Source organism: Acyrthosiphon pisum, chromosome A1 (assembly GCF_005508785.2).
Source record: "Acyrthosiphon pisum isolate AL4f chromosome A1, pea_aphid_22Mar2018_4r6ur, whole genome shotgun sequence".
NCBI classification, from domain to species: Eukaryota; Metazoa; Arthropoda; class Insecta; order Hemiptera; family Aphididae; genus Acyrthosiphon; species Acyrthosiphon pisum.
In genome coordinates this window covers 104,095,417-104,117,036 of record NC_042494.1, presented here as the reverse complement: position 1 = coordinate 104,117,036, position 21,620 = coordinate 104,095,417, and the positions used below count along the sequence as shown (strand labels likewise).

Genomic DNA, 21,620 nt, shown 5'->3' with positions numbered 1-21,620 from the left:
AAAAATGTGGGAAAGTCGATTTCAAGTAGACTTGATGACGAATTCAAATCCGTTTTCAGAATTCTTATCGTTTCATTAAATCAATTGGTATGTTTGGCAAAAAACACGTCTAAAATACCATGTCATGCATGTGTTAGACGAAAACAAAAAATCACGGTATCGAATCCCCTTTAAAGTTAAAATATGATGAAATTAGATATTTAAATCTAGACTAACGGTTTTAGTTATTTTGCTGTACCTAATTAAAAAATATTATTCGTGGGAACTTGAAATTTTTTAAAGTACCTATATTGTTATGTTTTATATGCACAAAGACATTTTAAAATGCAATGTTTCTGGCAAAAACTAATTCAACCTAGGTACTGTATTATTAGTAGTAAAATAAATTACTCTGATAGAAATAATTATATTATAATTATATCATAATGTATACTTATTAATATTGGCTGACGACTGTTTCGCTCAGAATCATTTTTCGTATACAATGATTTTATACCATTGAATTAAAATATAACAGATACATTACAGTGATCACCTCGACACCTACTGTACAGCAGAGTGGTGTCTACTTGCCCACCTATTTAAATTCTTAGCCGTAAGTCATCATATAATGTGGTACCTATAATATATGCTAAGGCTAACTACGATTATCTATAGCTCACGATGCCATAGCCAATAACTATACTTTATGTACTGCATGCTTCTATCTGAACCATTAATTGTAGCCTAGATATGACAATATTATATTATATAACTATATAATTATACAGTATAAATTTATTAAGCCTTGAAACTTGAAAGTTGAAGGTTCTTGAATAGTTTTAATTTTTAATTTAAGGGATTAATTTAAAATCTGCATCACTTGTGGTAACTTATATACCTATAATCTATATATTTTTATTTATCTATAGGTAGGTATAGACGTATAGTGTGTATTTTTTTTTTATCAATATTTGAATTAAAGTATAAATAAAGTAAATAAAGTATAGGTAAGTACTTATATTAAATTGTTGTCTGATTAATTTCTGGTTGTTGTCTATAAGTATTATTTATTTCTGAAATCTGTTGGTTTTGTTTGACTTATTATATTTTTGTGTTCAATGATTAACCACAATACGTGCCTAAGTGGCTAAGTATAAATTATTTTGAAAAGGCTTTCATAATAATATAAATAGTTATATTATTACAATTTCAACTTTAATTTTGTTTATATACACATTACACTTGTTGCCCGATTAGAATGATGAATGCAGCCATGCAGGTAAATAAACACTCGCTGCGGCTAGTAACATACATGTTGTTTCTTTCGTCAGGGAGATTTTTGAACAGATAGGATGAAATACAATCTTACGTAATTTGCCATTCTGAGTAGGTACTAGGTACAGACTTTAACGCTTTAATACGACGATTTGGACCCTTACGGGCCTTACGAATTGGCCAACTTCGATGAGATTGAGTTCACTGCAATACACAAGGTCATGGAGGACATCATCAAGCCCGGATTAAGACCTTCGGGGGCCAATGGGGCCAATACATGTTTGTGGCCCCCCACCAATAAAAGCAACTCTTTAAAATAATAAAAATGTATAATATATTGTCTCAATAATTCTATTTTTAAATACAATGATAACAAAATATATCCCTACACACAGAAACCTGGCTATTATGTGCTTTCACTTACCATGCCCGTAGTGGTAAACATGGTAGGCGGGCTTCAACGCCGGTTCGTCCAAAAAATAAAATAAAAATATTCTTGTAGGCACTATGAAAAGTGCAAATTACCACTCAATGTAATTTTAAGCAAAGAAGATTATGAGCCATTTACATACGTGGTCCCCCTCCCCCTTAATCCGGACTTGGGCATTATGCTCGGCCGATGACGGCGATGACTGGAAACCGACTACGTACCAACTAACCGACGTCCGTTGGCGACGATAACTGCAGCACGAAAGCTTCGATTATTGCACCACCGGTCGTCAAGGACAGCGTTGCTCGTAGACGCGAAGGCAGTTCCGGCCAATGGCCGTGAAGTCAGAAACAGTTTCGGGGATCTTGACAGTTGACGGTTAGCTGGACCTTGTGCCAATAAGCTTCAAGGAGCCACGCTGCCGATCCAGGTCTTCCGCCGCTTAAAGCGGCTTCAAACGCGCTTTATGTCAGAATTTTTCGGCCACCCCCGGGGCAAGGGCAAGATTTTCAGGGACGTTAACCTTGGCCCTTGTGGCCTTGTCTGAAGTCGGCTGACGGTACGACGGTAACAACGCAGGGACCGGAGAAGGAGTACGGACGGGCTCACAACGACGCTGTTCTCCAGGCCAACCACTTCGATGTTACACAGCCGCTATGACCTGTAGAGTTGAGCCAAGTTTGGTTTTCGTTCCAAATGTTCAGCCACTTTGAGCCACGTTATTTTGGTTACAAAAATAAAATCATACTATTTGTGTACACAAAAAAAATATATATATTTCTTTTTTTCGTATAGTCTAGTATCTATACAAAAATCAATTGTTTTATAAAAATCAGAATTAAAAAATAATAAAATCGTTAAAATACCTAAATATTTTCGAGCGATTGTAAATTTTGCTCATTTGGTGAACAGGTATTAAAAAATAAAAATAGTATAGTAAAATGGGCCCGGCATTTTTCAATTTCTAAAATTGGTAGCTATAGTGAATTCCACCCTTAGTATCTAAGTAAATTTGAATTCATCTTTTCAGCAGATGGAAAAAATTGTTGAGCAATAAAATAAAAATTATTTACGAGGAGACACGAATAAACATGACACACGATCATGACGCTGTCATAAGTTATAAGCATAGACATATTAATAAATATTATATTTATTACATATTTATTTATATGTCTATGGTTATAAGTTATGACTCATATTAAGTCATAACATAAAGGAACGTTGGTTTCAGACTTCAATAAGCCACCACATTTTCCGGGGGCTTTCTATTATACAAATAACACATATTTAACTGTTTTTATGATAATTATAAATGTGAATTTTATTTTTTCACTTGTCGAATATTATATTATATTGCCCCCTCCACCCATCGAAATATTTGGTTTGCCCTTGCACTTGAGTTAGTATAAATAATATTTACACTTATTTAATTATGTATATCTATTGACTGTTTGTATATTGGCCATACTCCTATAACATTATGTCATTATGGTAGGGCTGGCGGCATTTCACATTTTGATACCGGTATCCGCGGTATTTGTTTACTACCGGTATCTACGGTATCTTAGGAAATTATAGAAAATACCGTACCTCGGTAAAATAAAAATACCATAATCTCGGAAAATATATTAGTATTTCCAAGTTTCCAACCTAGGATTGTGCTATTATATTATTTCATTACGATTATATAAAAATAATAAATAATAAATGTATTATATAGGTATGCGGTATTTTCAGTAACAACGGTATTTACCGATTCACGGTATACCTACTGATATTCTAAAACACCGAAAATACCAGACATTTTCGGTATACCGGTATTTACTGGTTTTTTAAAAATACCGCCAGCCCTAGCATATAGCTAAATAGCTTATATGACTATATTATTATACTTATATACAATTTGTCGCGAATAAAAACATACAACTTCTTATAGTTTTAACAATAATAAAGTTTACAAAATACACATTAATGATTATAATAAACTATAATATTATAAGTTGTATTATAAGTTTTTGGTAAGTCATATATTATGTCTCAATCAAATTATTTTCAAATAATATAATATATCTTAATAATTATTATTACTTTATATTATTATAAAGCCAAGAAATTATTGTATGTTCAAACTTTCAATTATTATCGAAAGTAAAAATAGTTTACCATTATTATAAAAACTGAAGACTGCACGTAATACACTAAAAAAGTAATTTTTAGCATAGTTAATTTAATTTTACCTATTTAAAACGCAAACATTTAAAATTGGATGATTTGATACATAAATATAACTCGACAGTCGACGTTAGACGTTTACTTCAAGTGATAATATAAAAATATACAAATTATACACTGTACAGTATATTTCAAATGTAAAATATCATTGCTAAAGTCACCTACACCACAGAATAGAATATAGAATAGGCTTACCGCTTACGGCTATATTTATGAAAATATATTGATTTTGTTTTCAGATAAGAAGTATTATGGATGTAGTCATGTAGGCATCTGGACCATTAGTGGGTTATCCGGCAGTGCTTATGTTAAGATCATTTTATATATTGTGTAAATAAATACCTCACTATAATTGCATTGGGCGGTATTGAATTTGCTTAGAAATGTGGTTATTACTATTTGTTTTTAAGACCGGAGTTGAAGTTCATTACACTGATATAAATTATAAAATATATAATTATTTATTTCCTAAGACTGCATATCAAAATATAACGTATAGGTTAAATATTCTAACATAATTAATTTTCGTTATGGTGTCAAATTATATATCAAAATCAAAACTTTGTAAAACATATTATTATCTTTTACCGTTTTTTGGTTAATTTTGGCAACCATATTACTAAATATCTTCCAATTTCAATAAGTTAATACTATTAACCTAATCTTTTATAGATTTTTATTTATATAGATTTCATTAATAGTTGAAATTGTAATAATATGTAAGACGAGACGACGCGATAGACGACGACACTATCTAGGTCAATTTATATACCATTGAATCGCTAGCGTGTTCGATCGGTCGTCATATTATGTACATTTAGCCATTTACGTATAAGTATTAAACCTATAGCTGTAATTGCGGACGACAGCAGTCTGTAGGGTATAAATCAAGCGTTCGTAGGTCAACGACGCGTTTTCGGAGAATACGATACTACGGTACGATTTAAACGACGCGGCGCTGCAGTAAATCCTATTACCCAGGTGTTGGTCATATCATAAACCTTCTAAAATCTACACTATACAGATACAGTGTACAAGTTGCGACGATTATTTCGCAGCTGTCCCCTACAGGCTACATCAGCGTATTGCTACGAGTATATTATAATAATCGTATTATATTATAGACAAACGTCGTTATTATGGACGTCTGAACATACTGTTGTAGCGGTGTACAACACACATACACACAACTCACCGCCGAATACCAAACGGAGTGTTTGCAAGCGCTTTGTATGCGGTCCCGAATTCTTCGATCCCTTGGCGAGCGACGAAAAAGCTCTCACCCTTCGAATGGCGCCGTCGGACGCATGCGCCGGCCGGCCGGCGAGCGATGCGTCGCCACGGGGGCGGGCCGCGGGGGCCGGGGAGCACGTGCGTTTTCGCCCCCCACTCCGGAGAGACGCGAGTGCACAGACACGACATGACGACGACTACAACGGCAATCATATAGTAATAATATTATAATAACGTACTGTTGTATACGACAACAACAATATAATACATAAACAATATTGCATTATACACATATAATACTATAATAGTATAATACCTTCTATGTATACAATATATTACAATATAATATCATATAATAGGAGTGAAATCGTATAGAAAAAACCGTGTGCGCTGGCAACCGGCTCTACAATACGCGCACACACGCGCATCAGACCTACCCGTATTGCGCGCACGCGCACGCCTCCGTCACTACACACTTCACGCGAGTGCGGCGATTTCCCCCACCGGTCGTCCGAAACGCATTTCATCACTGCAGCAGAACACACTTACTATAGACTATAGTACCTATTACCGACCGCTATGATACGACTGCCGACTCAGCTGCATATCGCCGCTAACTAGTTTTCCGTACGCACAAGCGACCACGACCGACGGCGTCTATCACATTCGCATAGCGACCACGACCGCGACCAGCAGTTTTTGTTTGTTCGCGCCGGACCGTACCGATTTCCTCGATACGAACATAGTTTGGTTACTGTTGTAATACCTATTACCATAATATACCGGAAATCGTTTTCATACGGTTTTCGAAGTCTTTTCGCGCACCGATTTCTCAGGTTGCGTAGCTTTTCGTCCACGGCGGTACACCATCGGGACTCATCATGACGACAGACGAATGGGGATACGAAGAGTTTAACGGTAGGTGCACGGAGAGCTCGGCTCGTACCTATAGATACTTACGTCCTTTTTTTTTTTAATTTTGTAATTAACCTCCCACTGTGGAGTATGAACTCCCACGGTGGGTATGTGTTGGATAGTATTATATTATTATGCACAATAAACTAATTTTACAATTTATTTACAGACTAGTGTGTTTGACGGCACCTGTTATTGTTGTATTATTATTCTACTACGTCTTACTTATATTTGGTTTCGTTCCTGTCGGTTAGCTGTTTACCACCCGTTCGGTTAAAACCAGTTTTTGGCCGGATCGCGGTATTGGGCCGTATTAATGGAAATGGTGGAATATTAATTATTGTACCTATTTTCTATTTTGGTCCGACTGTTTCCTTATTTCATTTGATGTCTAAACTTGATGGTTAATATTAAATTGCTTGGTTGCATAAACAATTTATTGAATTTAATGATTCACTAAAAATTTAATGGACCAATCGTGGGCCACTTAATCTTGCTTAAGGGATCATTAGCTCACTATTGATCCATTAAATGTTTTGTGTAACCTGACGTAAGCGTGCTATTTTATAATATAGGCACATAGCTTATAGACACCTGATTAATGAAAAACGAACTCAAAAAATTTAAAATCGTATGGAGGTGATTATTTGATTATGTGTTAAATATACCTTACCTACCTACTACAAATAAGTAGTTACACAATTTCAATACTTAATATAGTAGTAAAATAATTCAAATTTTTGCTTCTTTAATAGTTGATAAATATATGTACAATATATATAAATGTCTAATGCAAACGAAAGAAACGAAGAATATCTTTGTACGCACTGCACTCAGTGTATAATTGTCCAAGGAAGAATAAAAATAATTTCCTTATAATTATTATTTATTAAGGATGTGTTATGTAGTAACTGTAGGTATGTATAAATCATTTTGGTGAATATAGGTACACCTAACTAAACTATTATACAATCAGTCCCATAAGTTAATAACAACTTTACGCACAGTTAGTAGGTACTTACAATTTACTAAAATTATTTTCTGTTGAAATTCATAATATAGGTAAATACATTTAAGCCCATCGGCCATCATTTAATTTAACCTAAAATATATTTAGAAGATGACGTATGTAATCCATATATTTACTCGATTTTTTCCTACTGTAATATTTATTTTAATATTCTAGATATTTCTCGAGTTAGATAATGTATTGAAATGAACGGTTATAATTACTATACGTATTTAATTAAAGGTCGTTAACTAATTAATTATCCTTTCCAAAGAGAAGTGAAAGCTATACAAATGTCGATGATATAATAATATATTATTATTTTTGTAGTGCGTTTACTTTTACGTTTATACCCTAACTTTTACTACCTAGTTGTAAGTGTAATTCTTTCATTAATACATTTTTAACAAATACATATACCTACCTATTATTAAAGCATTTTTTTACAATTATCTACATTATATTATTATTATTTATTATACTCGTTATTATATAATTGTGGTAGGTTACAGAGAGGTATAAAGATAAAATTTACCATTGCCCGTGGATTTTAGATTCTGAAAAGAGCGATAAATTCATTGATTTTTCAATAATGGGTGTTTTTATTTTTGTATCTGAAGTCTGAAGACACTTTTGTAGTTGAAAAAGTGCTTCAAATTTCAACTCCGGGTGTTGTCTGGTTAGGAGCTGTAATTTTCAAATAAATCTGGAAACACGAAAAAGATTAGGACAAAACATATTTTGATTTTGTTGTACCTAGTCCAAAAATTAAATGAAAATGAAGAACTGTAGTGACTTTAGGAAGTTTTCTTAAAAATATTTTCTATACTTTCATCATTTAATTTTCATAGTAGGTATTTTGGATATTTTTATGCTATTTATTGACATTCATATTCTTCAACTTTTTCTATTTATGTATAATAGTATTTTTGTTTATAAACAAAACGGCTTGGAATTTCAATACAAACCACAAGACTCCTCATAAGTTGTTCTTAAAAAATATATTTTAGTTAGACATTTTAAACTTTTTGCAACCACGTAGATATAATATAGTTATTTACTATACAAAATTCAATTTTCAAAACATTTCGACCTATTTTAATCTATTTATTCTATGAATCTATTCTTACCGTTCTACGGTACGTCAGTGGACTAATTTACATATGTAATATAATATTAATATATTATGTGATTTCTTTGTCAACAATTAGTTCAACCTATTGCATTATTTACATCACATACATTTAAAATAAATTACTATATAATAATATAAACATAAAATAAATTATACTTTTTAGTTTAATAGTAATAAGGTGGATGAATCGTCTCCACTCAGTATTGTTTTTGGTATGCAATGATTTATCATTGAATTTAAATTTAACATTTTACGTTGCTTATTCAATGACTAGGTAACACCTTCAGCTATACAGCAGAATTCTCTGTTACTCTGGTACTATACTTATTCTATAAGGTTATTATGATGTGTCTTGAAACAAAAATGTATTATGATTTAGTTTATTAATTACTAGGTAATAAAGGTATTATTTAAAACGTATAAATAAAGGTATATTATTTGAAGGGTATTCTGTATAAAGATTTCGCCCATTCAAGTATCTACACAGTATACACGTCATCTTACATAATATTATGCACGCCATATTATAATATAATACCACCCACAAATTATTGTAAACATCGTAGTTAAACAAATATATTTTTAATAATTTTATTTATAAATCGATCTTCATTAAATTTTATGTTTATGGTAACCGATTTAAAAGACAATGGGTAAACCACTTTATTTTTAAAACATTAGTATATTAAAACTATTTTTACGAAATTAAGGAAAGCCCTACTTTGATTTATTTTTATTTTTTGAAGTAGTGTCCGTCTGTGTTTGAACGATTTGTATTCAGTAAATATTAAAAACCTGATGGAAAACTTTGGAAAGTTTACTTATTTTCAATAGATTATGATACGAATACAGCCATATAAAATACATGAATATTAGATTTAATGCACCCGTCTCAATTGTCTCATAACGCATGTATACCTATAGTAGTGAAGTGTTATTATTTTTAAGAAATATATTTTCAATTTTCCTGTGTGATGATTTTTTGAAGAAAAAACGCGAACAGTTAAAACTAGTACCTACCTTCCAATTTTAAGTTTGATATTAAAAGCATTTACATTGAAAATGAAAATGAAACATTTATTTCTGTTGTCATTTGCCACTATAGCTTACCTATAAATTTCTGTATCTCACAATTCTCACTATTATTTTTAATTTGATATTTTTAACATTTTTATTAATATTTTGTATTTCGTATTTTTTTTAAATACATAATATGTGTAATATGTGGAAGTAGTAATTTCAGGAAATAATATTAATGATGACATTTTAATGACACAATCAAGTTTTTAAAAATATTTTTTCCTGAATTACATGTATTAGCTACTACAATATTTATTAGTAATGAATCTAACCTGTTTTTATTACAAGTTTGAAGAATGAGTGTGTTTTTGTAATACATTTAATTATCTGTAGGAACCTCAATATGGAATTTCGGAATTCTCAATTATTATTATTGTTGGCAATTACCAAGTAGTACCTAGGGATTTTATAATTCTAAACTTAAGAGACCATAAATACTACTATGATATAAACACAATACAAATTACAAATGTATGAAAAATAATATACATAATGTACATCATAATATTATATATTTATATGCATTAAGGTATTTAAGCTAATGTCTGTGACCAAATGTATACTTAAAATACTATTATCTACTAAATTAATAACAATTTGTATTCATTTAATGTTCAAATTATTTTCTATAATATCGCACATTTTGTAATTTATTTTGAAAAAAAAATATTTTTGCGTGATAGTTTCATGATGTTTAATAACCCTAACACTCTTTAATTATATAAATGTGCATAACATTGTGTGTAGTCAGATAATGTGCATAACATGTTGATAAAAATAATAACATATTTAAATAATATCACATTATCACTGTATATAATTAAACAAAATTAGATTATAAAAATTCACACATATATTATGTAATGTATACATACAAGTTTAGAAATAAGTACTATAATTAGCTATATTATGAATGTTTTATGTTATTAATTGTTGTGTATTGTGTTGGATAGACTAGACTATTGTAGAGTTTTGCTCTACACACAAGCAAGCGTTTTGGGTAAAATGACTAACAAATTCTGTTGAGATAGGTATTGACAATGCGTAAATATGCACCTATAATAGGCTTTCACTTGTGTCAGGCGTACCTACCTATATTGTATATTATAATATTATAATAGTTATTTTGTGATGGCTAAATAGTTCTAATTTATCTTTTAAAATGACGTGTTTCTGATGATTAACATTAAATTAATTAACTATGATACTTTAAAATTACACGCCGGTGAAAAATAATTTACAAATTAGTATAACGCCCAGAAATTATAGGCGTCTATACTATGTAGTATTATGCTGTTATTAATTCTATTATTCTATTATTGAATTACTAGATATTATTCATAATATTTTTTTCTAACATGGCGTCAAAAACATTAATTCGATTTATACTGTGTTCGAGCGTCCGACAAAATAAAATATTATATTGTTCTTGACCGTTATTACTTTTTAATTTATTATTATCATCCGTTATTATGATTATTTTAACGATGTGTAAGTGTATATTATAATTATTTTAAGTCTGATCGGCTGTAGATTAGAATTTGCATGCCATCATTTGTTTAATTAGACAAAATTGTAAAACGAATATGCAGTCCGTTTCTAATTCTGAATTTTTAAAAAGTGACGAATAAAAATAACCTCTTTAATATTGTAAAGAAGCGGTAACTTTCAAAGGCAGTTTAATGCATTTAGTTGTTACTCGTTACTAATTGTTTCATGAATACCTGCTACCTAAACTTAACACTCCATAGTCTATAACATTATATTATGTCCTAATGTTTCCCAAAAGAGAGGGAACAAAATTTAAATGTAGGTAAATAAACACAAATTGGTTTCAGTTTTAAAATTTAGTGTTATTCTATTTGAATTGGCATTCTCAATTCTCATTAACGTTATTAATAAATTAGTTTCGTTACATAATACACATAAACATTTTATTTTGCGTCACTTATAATTATTCTATTTTCATACATTTTTAAAGATTCTTTACTTTATGGTTTTTTGAATAACTCATTTTTATTTTCATTAAATTTCAATTTAAACTTGAAATTGTATATTTTCTCAGACTTTGGCTTGTCCAGTGTCCATTAGCACTATTAAAAATAAGTTTGGTGGTGGCGTTTTATGTCAATCGTTGACTTAAATCCACGGCGTATCGTTTCCGTCGGAATTTACTACTGCGAAGGCGAAGCTATAACGAAACCAATAGAACAAATTATACTGTGTAATATCCAAACTTGTTGGATATTAAACAGTGTCACAGAATAATAACGAGTTACGATATCTGTTAATTGTTTATATTTTATAATAATATAGTAAGTACTATAATATGAGGCAGCGTTAAATAGGAATCTAATATTGTACCATCATTAATTGGCGTTGTAGCCGATTGAGTAACCATAAACCCGTAACAAATATAGCCTTGGTGGTAAAGTACTGCCAAACTAACGGGATATAGTTTAATTAAACGAATTAGGTAAAATGTATTACGAGTAGGTACTGCAACAACGTGCGCTCTTGTGTACGAAATTGATAAATATTTATTTTAAAAATTGTGATGCACCACTGCGTCATCATATAGTCACGAGAATACGAGAAGTGGGTTTTGCAAAACGTCGCTCAATAATAACAAATTAAATATATTTTTATTCTCTCATAGATATAAACGTGTATTGAATGTAGTGTCACTATAGACACTAGTACCTACTATATCTGTAGGCTGTCAATATTGTGATACATATTAAATGTTTGACCAAAAACTGCACTGCATAGATAGGAATAGATGTTATAGTACTACCGAAAAGTATAGCAACATTTTTTTTATGAACTCCGCTACATGTATGAGTAGAATATATTGCATACAATTGACTTATTATTTTACTCCTACATCCGAACAAAAAAATTAATTTGTCATTTATATAAAATTAAATTCCGTGACTATTAAAAACATATTTTACATTCCACAACACTTTTATTTGTGGTTTGTGACTTGTGAGTTGCATATGCCAAATGAGTGTTGTTAGTTAACACAAACAAACCTAACTTCTTGAATTCCTTCTATAAATTTCGTCGAGTTAACACGTTTTATTCTAAAACTTGGTGAATTTTGGACGCCTTCACGTGGCGCGGTGGCATTAAAATTAAATATATTATCCTCGAAAGCCAACGTTGTTTGCGAACAGTTAACTTGATGTAAAGAATACTATTAAATAATAATGTGATTTGTTCAATGATTATTTTTGGTTTTTATCTTCACATTGTTTTATCTGAGTCCGTTACACCCGAGGTCGCGGTAAACAGACCGCTAAAACGATAATATTATGTTTACAACAGGTAGGTCGACACGTGCAGTGGTTTGTATTTGATACCTATCTATAAGCACGTTCTATTTTAATGTGTAAAACAAGTTCAGTGTTTTTAACTTATAAGTTGCGAGTGAAATTTAATATCCTCTTATATTTAAATTCTGTTTTATTTTTATTGAAATGGCCTAGTGAAATTTCTAAAAAAATACATAATAATCATATACCTACATTTTGTTTTATAAAGATTTAATCCACGTCAAGTACAAAGATATTTTATCGTATAGTATTAGTATTTTTTTTTTCATCAGTGGATTATACATAAACTCTTTGTATTTATTTCATATCTTATCATGATATGGGATAGCCGGAAAGTCACTTAAGCTCTAATGTTAATTTTGAACACTTAATGTAATATATCATATTTTTTTACATTTATTTAGCAAATTTCTATAATATAGACCTTGGCGTTATCATTGGAAATTTTACCGCTTTTACATAAAAATTGTGACGTGTTTATTGTATGACAATTTTGTAAGAGCGATACATCAAACGTACTATTTTTGATTTCAATAATATTTATTTAGCAATTCGTATATTCATATTCGATAATTTTACGTAGGTTCGACTTTAGGTACCTAACCTTCGAAACGTAGTATTATTACTATTACCAAAAGAGAAATTTCTATGTGATTGAAAAATCAAATTATTTAATTTGTAGATTTGCCGTAGAAATAAATAATAATGATAGACTTATGAAAAAACTGTATGTGTAGTATTTTAAATTAACAGTTAAATTGACGTGGTGGACAGACATTATTTAATTTCTAAATAGCTTTAGGTACCAACAACGTTTTATATTATTTTTTATTTAGTTTAGGTGTTGTAACATTTTTCTACGCAAGTCCAATATATTGCATAATAGTCCAAAATATATTTTTTCTAAAAACACTAGTGTAATATTTTAGTCGATAAACTGATAAACGAAAAAAATTAAGAATTGCGTAGTTAATATATTGTTTTTCAGAATATTGTTGTGACTTGCAAAATTACATAGTTTCTATCTTCGGATAATATAGGCATAACTATATATTTTATCTGTAGAATGTTGTTATTTTTAGGTTTTGTAATTAAATTCCACGTTTTTATTCGTGCAAATAACAAGTTACTTGGATGCATATCGATTATAAAAGATTACATAATCAATACAAAGAGTATCATTTATTTTCATAAGCATATTAGGTACCATATTATGTATATAAAATACATCGGCAGTTAAAACTTAGAAGTTTCAACATATTCGGGCACGGGGCACTAAACATAGCATAGCATACATTTTAATTTAAATGCATTATTGTATGTTAATGAGTTTTAATTAAAAATATATATTCTTGCAAGACCTTTAATCTCAAGTCAAAGGACTCTATTTATTTTTTTACAAACCGTATACATTTTGCTTGCTTATAAGTTTGATTCAAACATTACAAGTTACAATTATTGTATTCAATTTTTTTTTCATCAATATGGACACTTTATGAACAGGTAAAATGCATAATATCTGTCAAGTGCCTAGAACCCTAAATGTTGAACAAGGCAGTTTATTTTAATTTTATATTATGCATATTTTAGACGATCTACAAGTTTAGGTAACAAACTTGTTCTTTTGATCTTAATTGTATTTGCATACGTTTAACGCTAACATTTATATAAATTTCAGTTTTAAATTAACGAGTAAAATTTCCGGTTAATTGGTTAAATTTATTTTTAATATACCGATTTGATATAATTTTTTTATATTGCTAGAAAAATGTTTTTTTTTTTTTTAATGGAAGTTTTACTAATTATTATGCATGTGATAGATTGGGCTCATTTGTGCGCTCGTATGTGCACTGTTTTTATTGGTAGAAAATATAAAAATAAAATATATTTTGAATATTTGTTATCAAATTAATGAGTAGTAATTTAATGTCTGTCGCTGAATACAAAATCAATACCATAACCAAACAAAATTAGGTTTTAAATAGTAGCGAAAGAAAATGCATACAAATATTGTCTTGTATTGTGTTCGCCATACGAGATATATTTTATTTTTAATTTAAAATAAAAAATAGTAGGTACAGTGTATTCAAGGACTTAAAACCCAATCGATCAATAAAACTATAATCCATAATGCTATATAATTTTTTTTTACTCTAAATAAAAATCTTCTTTATTGTTGATAGAACAAGGTCAGTGTTATACTAATGATATAATATTAATAGGTACCTCAAAACAAATATATTAAATTCACCACACTTGTTTTGGTGAAATACTAAAAGGTCATATATATATTTATATATAATAAATTATATAACAAAAAACTGTGGTTAATTTTAAAAAAACAGGGTAACTCGCTTTTGTTGTAACTCGATCTGCTGTTTAGTAAGTTTCATTTGTAACAGATTTATTTGAATATATTTAATCGATTCCAGACCACAGCAGTCTGTAATTCATGTGTCTGTAATTCAAGTGTAAAATATCTGAACACAATTTCTAAGGATAGGTATTTTATTTTATAATAATCTTAGTGTTTTTTTTAATTAGGTTAATTAATTTTTGATAAAAATATTGCATAATATCATTTATAAGTCAATAACGACGCCTGACATATTGCAGAATGGTGAGAAAATAAGTTCGTGGTATAGATAGGTTTTAATCAATCTTAATTATTTTGCAAATTGTATTAGGCATCTAGAAAATAATTATATACGTGAATGTGAAATGCATCAAGTTTTAATGATTTATTTTTTGTTTAAATATCCTATTTTATCAGTTTGAAAATTTTTTATGCTTTTTGACAAACATACATCTACGAAACATTTTTTTAAAAAGTAGAACATTAATTGTAATATCAAAAAATAACTAAAAAAAATCCGAAATATTTTGAAAATTATCTTGGAAGTATTGATCTATCTAGAAAAACGGTAATATATAAATATCTGGTCAAAATTGTCTTTACGGCATATACCTATAAGCTATTGGACAGTGTATAGAAAAAGAAATCACCAGAAGGGATTGTTAAGGAAAGAGATGTTTTGGGCCGTTACAGTGTGCTAAAACATAGCCCAAAACAAGTTTTTTCTCTCTCATATGCTCTGCAAATTATGTTATGTTTTCTCTCTCGGTTATGTCGTCTGGATTAACCAAGTGCAGGGCTGTGTGGGAAGCGCTGTCCAGTAGTTGATAGGTCTATGCTTTACGGTTATTCCTTTCTGAAATACAACAAAACTATCTAAACAAAAGGGATTTTCTCTAAAACTGGTGTTTATTAGTATATTATTGTTTTCCCGTTGTTTTATTTTAGTTTTTCCTCACATATCCAATGATCAAGTTTAGCACCTAGAAACTTCTACTACCAAATAATAACTAGATTTGAACCTTGATCAAATTGTTAACTAGGACCACCCTCAGAGTTGAACATGGAAGCAAAATTTCCGCTTCAATACATGAGAACCGGTGATAGACGTACCCCAATAAATGTGTTATAATTTGTTATTAAATTGTAGTACAACTAATATGATCTTGGCTCCATCCAGTATTTAAAAAAAAACAAGATGACTATTTGTCGGGAGGTGCAAGATTTGAAAAAAAAAAATATTTTATAAATAATATCCACACATAAAATCGATCGGTTGTGAGTTTCACGTTTTTAATAAGTTGTACATCTGGCTGTACATTTACAGATTGCAATATCGAATGTTTGGTTTTCAGTCGACCACAGCATTTATAATAACGCTGTCGTAAAATCAACCTTTGATCACTCATCTACGTGGAGTTGTTGTTGGTATTCGTTCAAATAACTTGTTACTTTCTACAAATAAGCATTAAGCAAACCATAATATTTTGTTAACTGTACACGAATCAAAATTATGATTCATCATTTATAATTCAAAACGCCATTAAATTATTCTGTTTGAATAAATGTTTGCATCGCTGAATTTTAAACATTAATGTCATTGTGACACAACGAAATATATACCTATTTATTTATCAAATACCTACTCATTATTTTACATTTAAAGTTAAATTTTTTTCTTATAAGTTATGCAATTTATTTGTTATCAAATACTTCTATCTCTTATGGTATTGTTATAACTTACTAAGAAGTATTATTTTTTTAATTGTATAATACCAATAAATACGTATATTGTTTATTGTCGTGCAAAGGAATTTAAAAATAAAACTTATCCTTTTCATCCGGTAGACGGAAAAAAACCATTAGAGTAACTGACCTACTTCAATTTCGAATAGATTCATTCGGGTCATGTCAAGTCCTCAAACAAATAAGAAAAAACAACTCATAATTCATTATAAAACTGAGACTTAGTAGTGTTTTACCTTGTTTCAATATAGTCGTTTATATTATTATGTATCATATTCGTATGCTTTCATTGATGAGTATCTATAAATGTCATTTAAATTGTGTACATGCTATCGAATTAAATTTAGTCTAAAAGTTATTTATTTAAGTTTTTTTGAAAAAAAAAATACAAGTGTAAACCAACTGGAGTAGAGGATTAAAAGAATTATTATTTTTTACAAATGTAGGTATAGGTAGGGACTTAGGTATAGGTAGGACTTATGATTATTGAAAATTCCATGGAGGATAAATAAAGTAATAAAAAAAATATTGTTTGTTATTCAAGTAAATTATAATCCTGTACACATTAGGTGCAAAATTAATTTCTCTGGGAATTGAATTGATTATGAGTATTGACTATTGAAATTCGATCGTACTAACAAATGTGGTTTCAATTTGCATTTTTTTTTTTATTTATTGACACAAGTGACTAAACCAGATAACAGCTATGTGTTAATATTGTTTTTACAAAATTCCTCTAATTTTACAAACTAAGTTTCTATATATTATTTTTTGTAAATATTAGTATGATATAATATGAAAAATGGATACATAGTTGTCTTATTTTTCTTATAAGTACAACAGCATGTTCTTCAGAATATGGGTGGTGTAGAAAGCTGTAATTCATTATCTTTAACATACAAAATTAGCAAGTACCTATGTGGGCTGAATTTGGCACCTACATAATTTTATTGATAAATAAATTCTCAGCTGTAGAGATGATATTTTATTATTGAATAGTTCGTGTGGGATTGATAATGCTCTCGAGTAAATTGCTATCTCTCATGAGTTTAAATAGTTTAAGACACATAACATCTAAGAAATGTGAGAACAAATTAAATTATAAAAAATTACTATTGTAATACATGTTTTAAAATCTAAATTATTATTGTAATTTATAACTATATAAAATTAAATAAATTATCAGAAATATATTAAAAATAATAAAGGTGTGTTTAAACGCGACTAGTTTAATAATTATTGCAGATACTTAAATAATGCCAAACAAAGAAGACTACAGCTCGAACACTTAAAAGTATCGTAGGTAAGATTAATACTTCGTTTCCTAGGAAATAAATTTCGTTCTTTTATAGTTTTCCAGTTATAATATAATAAAAACGATAAATCTAGGTACCTAATTTTGACCATATGACGATATTTTTATTCTGTTTCTCTAAAAATTGTGTATGCGTTTATGAATAAAAATACTAATATCGTCAGTTTTTAATTCCTACAGGCTACAATAATAATAATTGAAAAATTAAACTCGTTCAATAACTGTTTAAAATTTTGTTACTTGCCAGAATAATGTTATCAAAGTGTAAATCAATCAAACAAGACACAATATCATCGCTACACACGTTTATTTGAATGACGTGCGTATGGCATGACACGGCGCGGTGTAGTAAAATCCATATTAGATTATGTAGTTATACCGTGTGTACCTACATAATATTTGAAATGTTAAAAACATTCAGTAAGAAAACTAATAATAACTTGAACTTTGAGCAAAAATATATTAGGTATATGAGTAAAAATTATTTTATTAATTTTTGAGTCTTTGTTATTATATTTTTATTTGCCTAATTTTTAATTAATATATACTAGACATAAACTTAATCCTGTGTACTGACTGCCCTTGAGCTAACAATAATTTAAATTATCAAACTATTATACATAATATACAATTTTAATTATGACTGGTATGACTATAATAAAATAATGTGACGTATTCTTGTACAGATAATAGGAAACTTAATAATAAGAATAATAAGAATAGGTAACATAATATTATATAGGAGCTAATACTGTTTGATAGTATAATGTACCAATACCTGCGTGAAAAAAAATAAAATAACACATAAAAAATATATATATAACAACATTCATAATAACTTTGAATTGTCCTTGACTGTCCGATAGCCCGGAACGGGAGAACATTTAATAATAATAAAAAAGGTAGCATAATATTCATCAATGTATATATTATATAATGGAAGAAAAAAGTTTTTAAGTCTATTAATTGTGATAATAGTTGTTGCTATACGAAATAATAATAATAATCGTATAAACCCAAATTATGCCATCATCATCAAATTTACCATTCGATGATAATTCATTTACGATTCGCTCGATCGATTTTCTTGAGACTATATTATATATCTTCTATGTTGTAGAGATCGTTTGTAAGATAAACTATTTTTTATTTGCAGTGGAATGAACATAAATTAGTTAAAAATTATGAATGAATATTACATAACTATTAGTATTTATAATTATTATTTGCTCACGAATCAGATTTGCGAATAAGTTAATCGTGTAATTATATTATTGAATTTCTTGTGATGATTTTGACTATATAAACTGTTATATTATGATAAATTAAAATCATTATAAATTTAAAAATTACAATATTGATATTAACTTTTTTTAAATTACATTTTGCAACTATGACAATTATGATTTATAATATTATGCTAAATTTGGATCTTTTTGATTGATGTCTTTATAAACTCTAAACGTAGTTATGTAATTTAGAAAGTGAACATTTATACCTGTATTAACTTTTAAAAGTTCGTGTTTAATGACTTTAGGTGGCTTTATAAACTTTGTTTTAGTATTTTTCTTCAGTACATAAGTACGTTTTGTGTTAAGGAAGAAGTTGTTCATTGTATTCTTTACCTACTTTAAATAAAGTATATTTACATCAAACTTTTTGTCAATATTGTAATGAAGGTGTATTTACATTCATTTTTATTAAAAATATCATTAACTAAAACAATCACAATCGTTTTAAACACTATATGTTTCAACTAATTAAAAAGCAATAATTATTAATTATATTGAAAAATAATTATCGCTGTATTCTTCTGTACCTAAATAAATATTTTTCATAGACTTCATTAATATACCTATACAATATTTAAAATCATTTTGTGATAAGAAAATACAATTTTAATTTTATTAAAACACATTAAAGATGCGTTTAAAGTAAAAATGTTGACAACATTTAATTACAAAAATTAAATTAACCTTCGTAATACTAATAGAAAAATAAGTTACTGTTTAATAGCAATATCAAAATACATTACATGAAATATATTTGAGTATTTGACATAGGCTGACAGACTATCTCCTCTTAGAATCGTTTTTTGTATACAATAATAATTGTATATATAGTGACATACTCGACACAGCTACTGTACACCAGAGCGGTATCCACTTGCCCAACTTCTTTTGATTGAATTTATCTAAATAGAATCAATTAGTGTATAATAATTTAAAATTATAAATTATAAACATAAAATAATTTTTATTTATTCAAAAAGAGATTCCTATTATTTTATATCACGGTTTTATCTTTATATAATATTCCCAAAATACTCCTTCAGTACTTCATTACACATTTTAGTAACATACAGCAGTTAACGAAGTGCATTTCATATGTGCAAATAGAAGAATAATTAATAATATAAACATACCTAACTAATTTTTGTTAAATTCTATTAAACTCATATAATGCGAATAATGTTAAGATTCTGTAGACTGTTATTTTTTCTGTTTGTAATATTATTTGTTTTAGTTCGTATTTTATAGATGACTTTAAAAAATCGACGGAAATTGCTTTTAGAATAATGCTAATGTAATAATGATGGACATGAATTTAATGCGTAAAAAATAATTAACTAAATAACACGTTATGAGCATATAGTTAAGTAATGAGTTTATCATTTTTAATTAACTTTTAACCCCATATATTATAAGTTATAACCATTAACCACGTTTATCTAATTGTGTCGTTTTTATTATGTCAGTAATGTATATTATATTAATCTCATATTCTCATCGTGTTTCAAATCTATTCGAAACTTTTTAGTAATATTATTATAATTTATTAAGGCGATTTCCTGAAACTGAGAAATTTGAAATATATTATATTATTTTTGAATTTCGCTCAAATATAATATTATGATAATATGTATCTATAATATTTCATATAATGCTAAAAATAGAGCATTATATAGCCAAATCGCTGAAAGTTAAATTTTAAAAATTAAAAATAATATTATAATTCACAATATTTATTTATTTATCTGTCTAAATAGATTGGTTGTATTCCAAAATGCATTTTTAGCATTTAAAAAAATTGTTAAGCAAAATAATATTTATTTCATAAAGGTCAGTTTATTGAGATGTTATAAATAATATAAAGGTTTAGGTACATTGTAAGATATATATATATATATGTCACATGACATGGTTTGTGTACAGCATGGGATATCCTTAGTTCGTGGTTAGCTTATAATATTATGTACACTGTACATCATTACTTTCTAATTTCTGTAAATTTATTATAATAATATTATTTCTTAAATAACATAACATCTCAAACGACACGGAATACCTACTTAAAAGTATCTGATACTTTTCAAGTAAACAATATAAGCTATGTAAATGAAGAATCGAAAATGAAAACATATTAAACATTATGTATAGAAAATTCTTCAGAAAAGAAAAAATACAACTGTAGATTTCATCAAGGAGATGTCAGACAACTGGATTATTTGTAGGTGGATGGATATGAGCATTGATTGTAAATAATTCATAATCAATGATATGAGGTA

At 28.5% G+C, this 21,620-nt stretch overlaps 1 protein-coding gene across 1 annotated transcript in view; it reads left to right on the top strand.

The window, feature by feature from the left end:
• The first annotated feature begins 5,819 nt into the window (after positions 1-5,819).
• Positions 5,820-21,620, top strand: part of LOC100161162 (carbonic anhydrase 2) — a 28,221-nt gene continuing 12,420 nt past the window's right edge. Inside the window, 1 exon segment of the mRNA NM_001293458.1 lies at positions 5,820-6,073. Coding sequence (NP_001280387.1) covers positions 6,037-6,073 — 37 coding nt within the window. The 5' untranslated portion in view covers positions 5,820-6,036.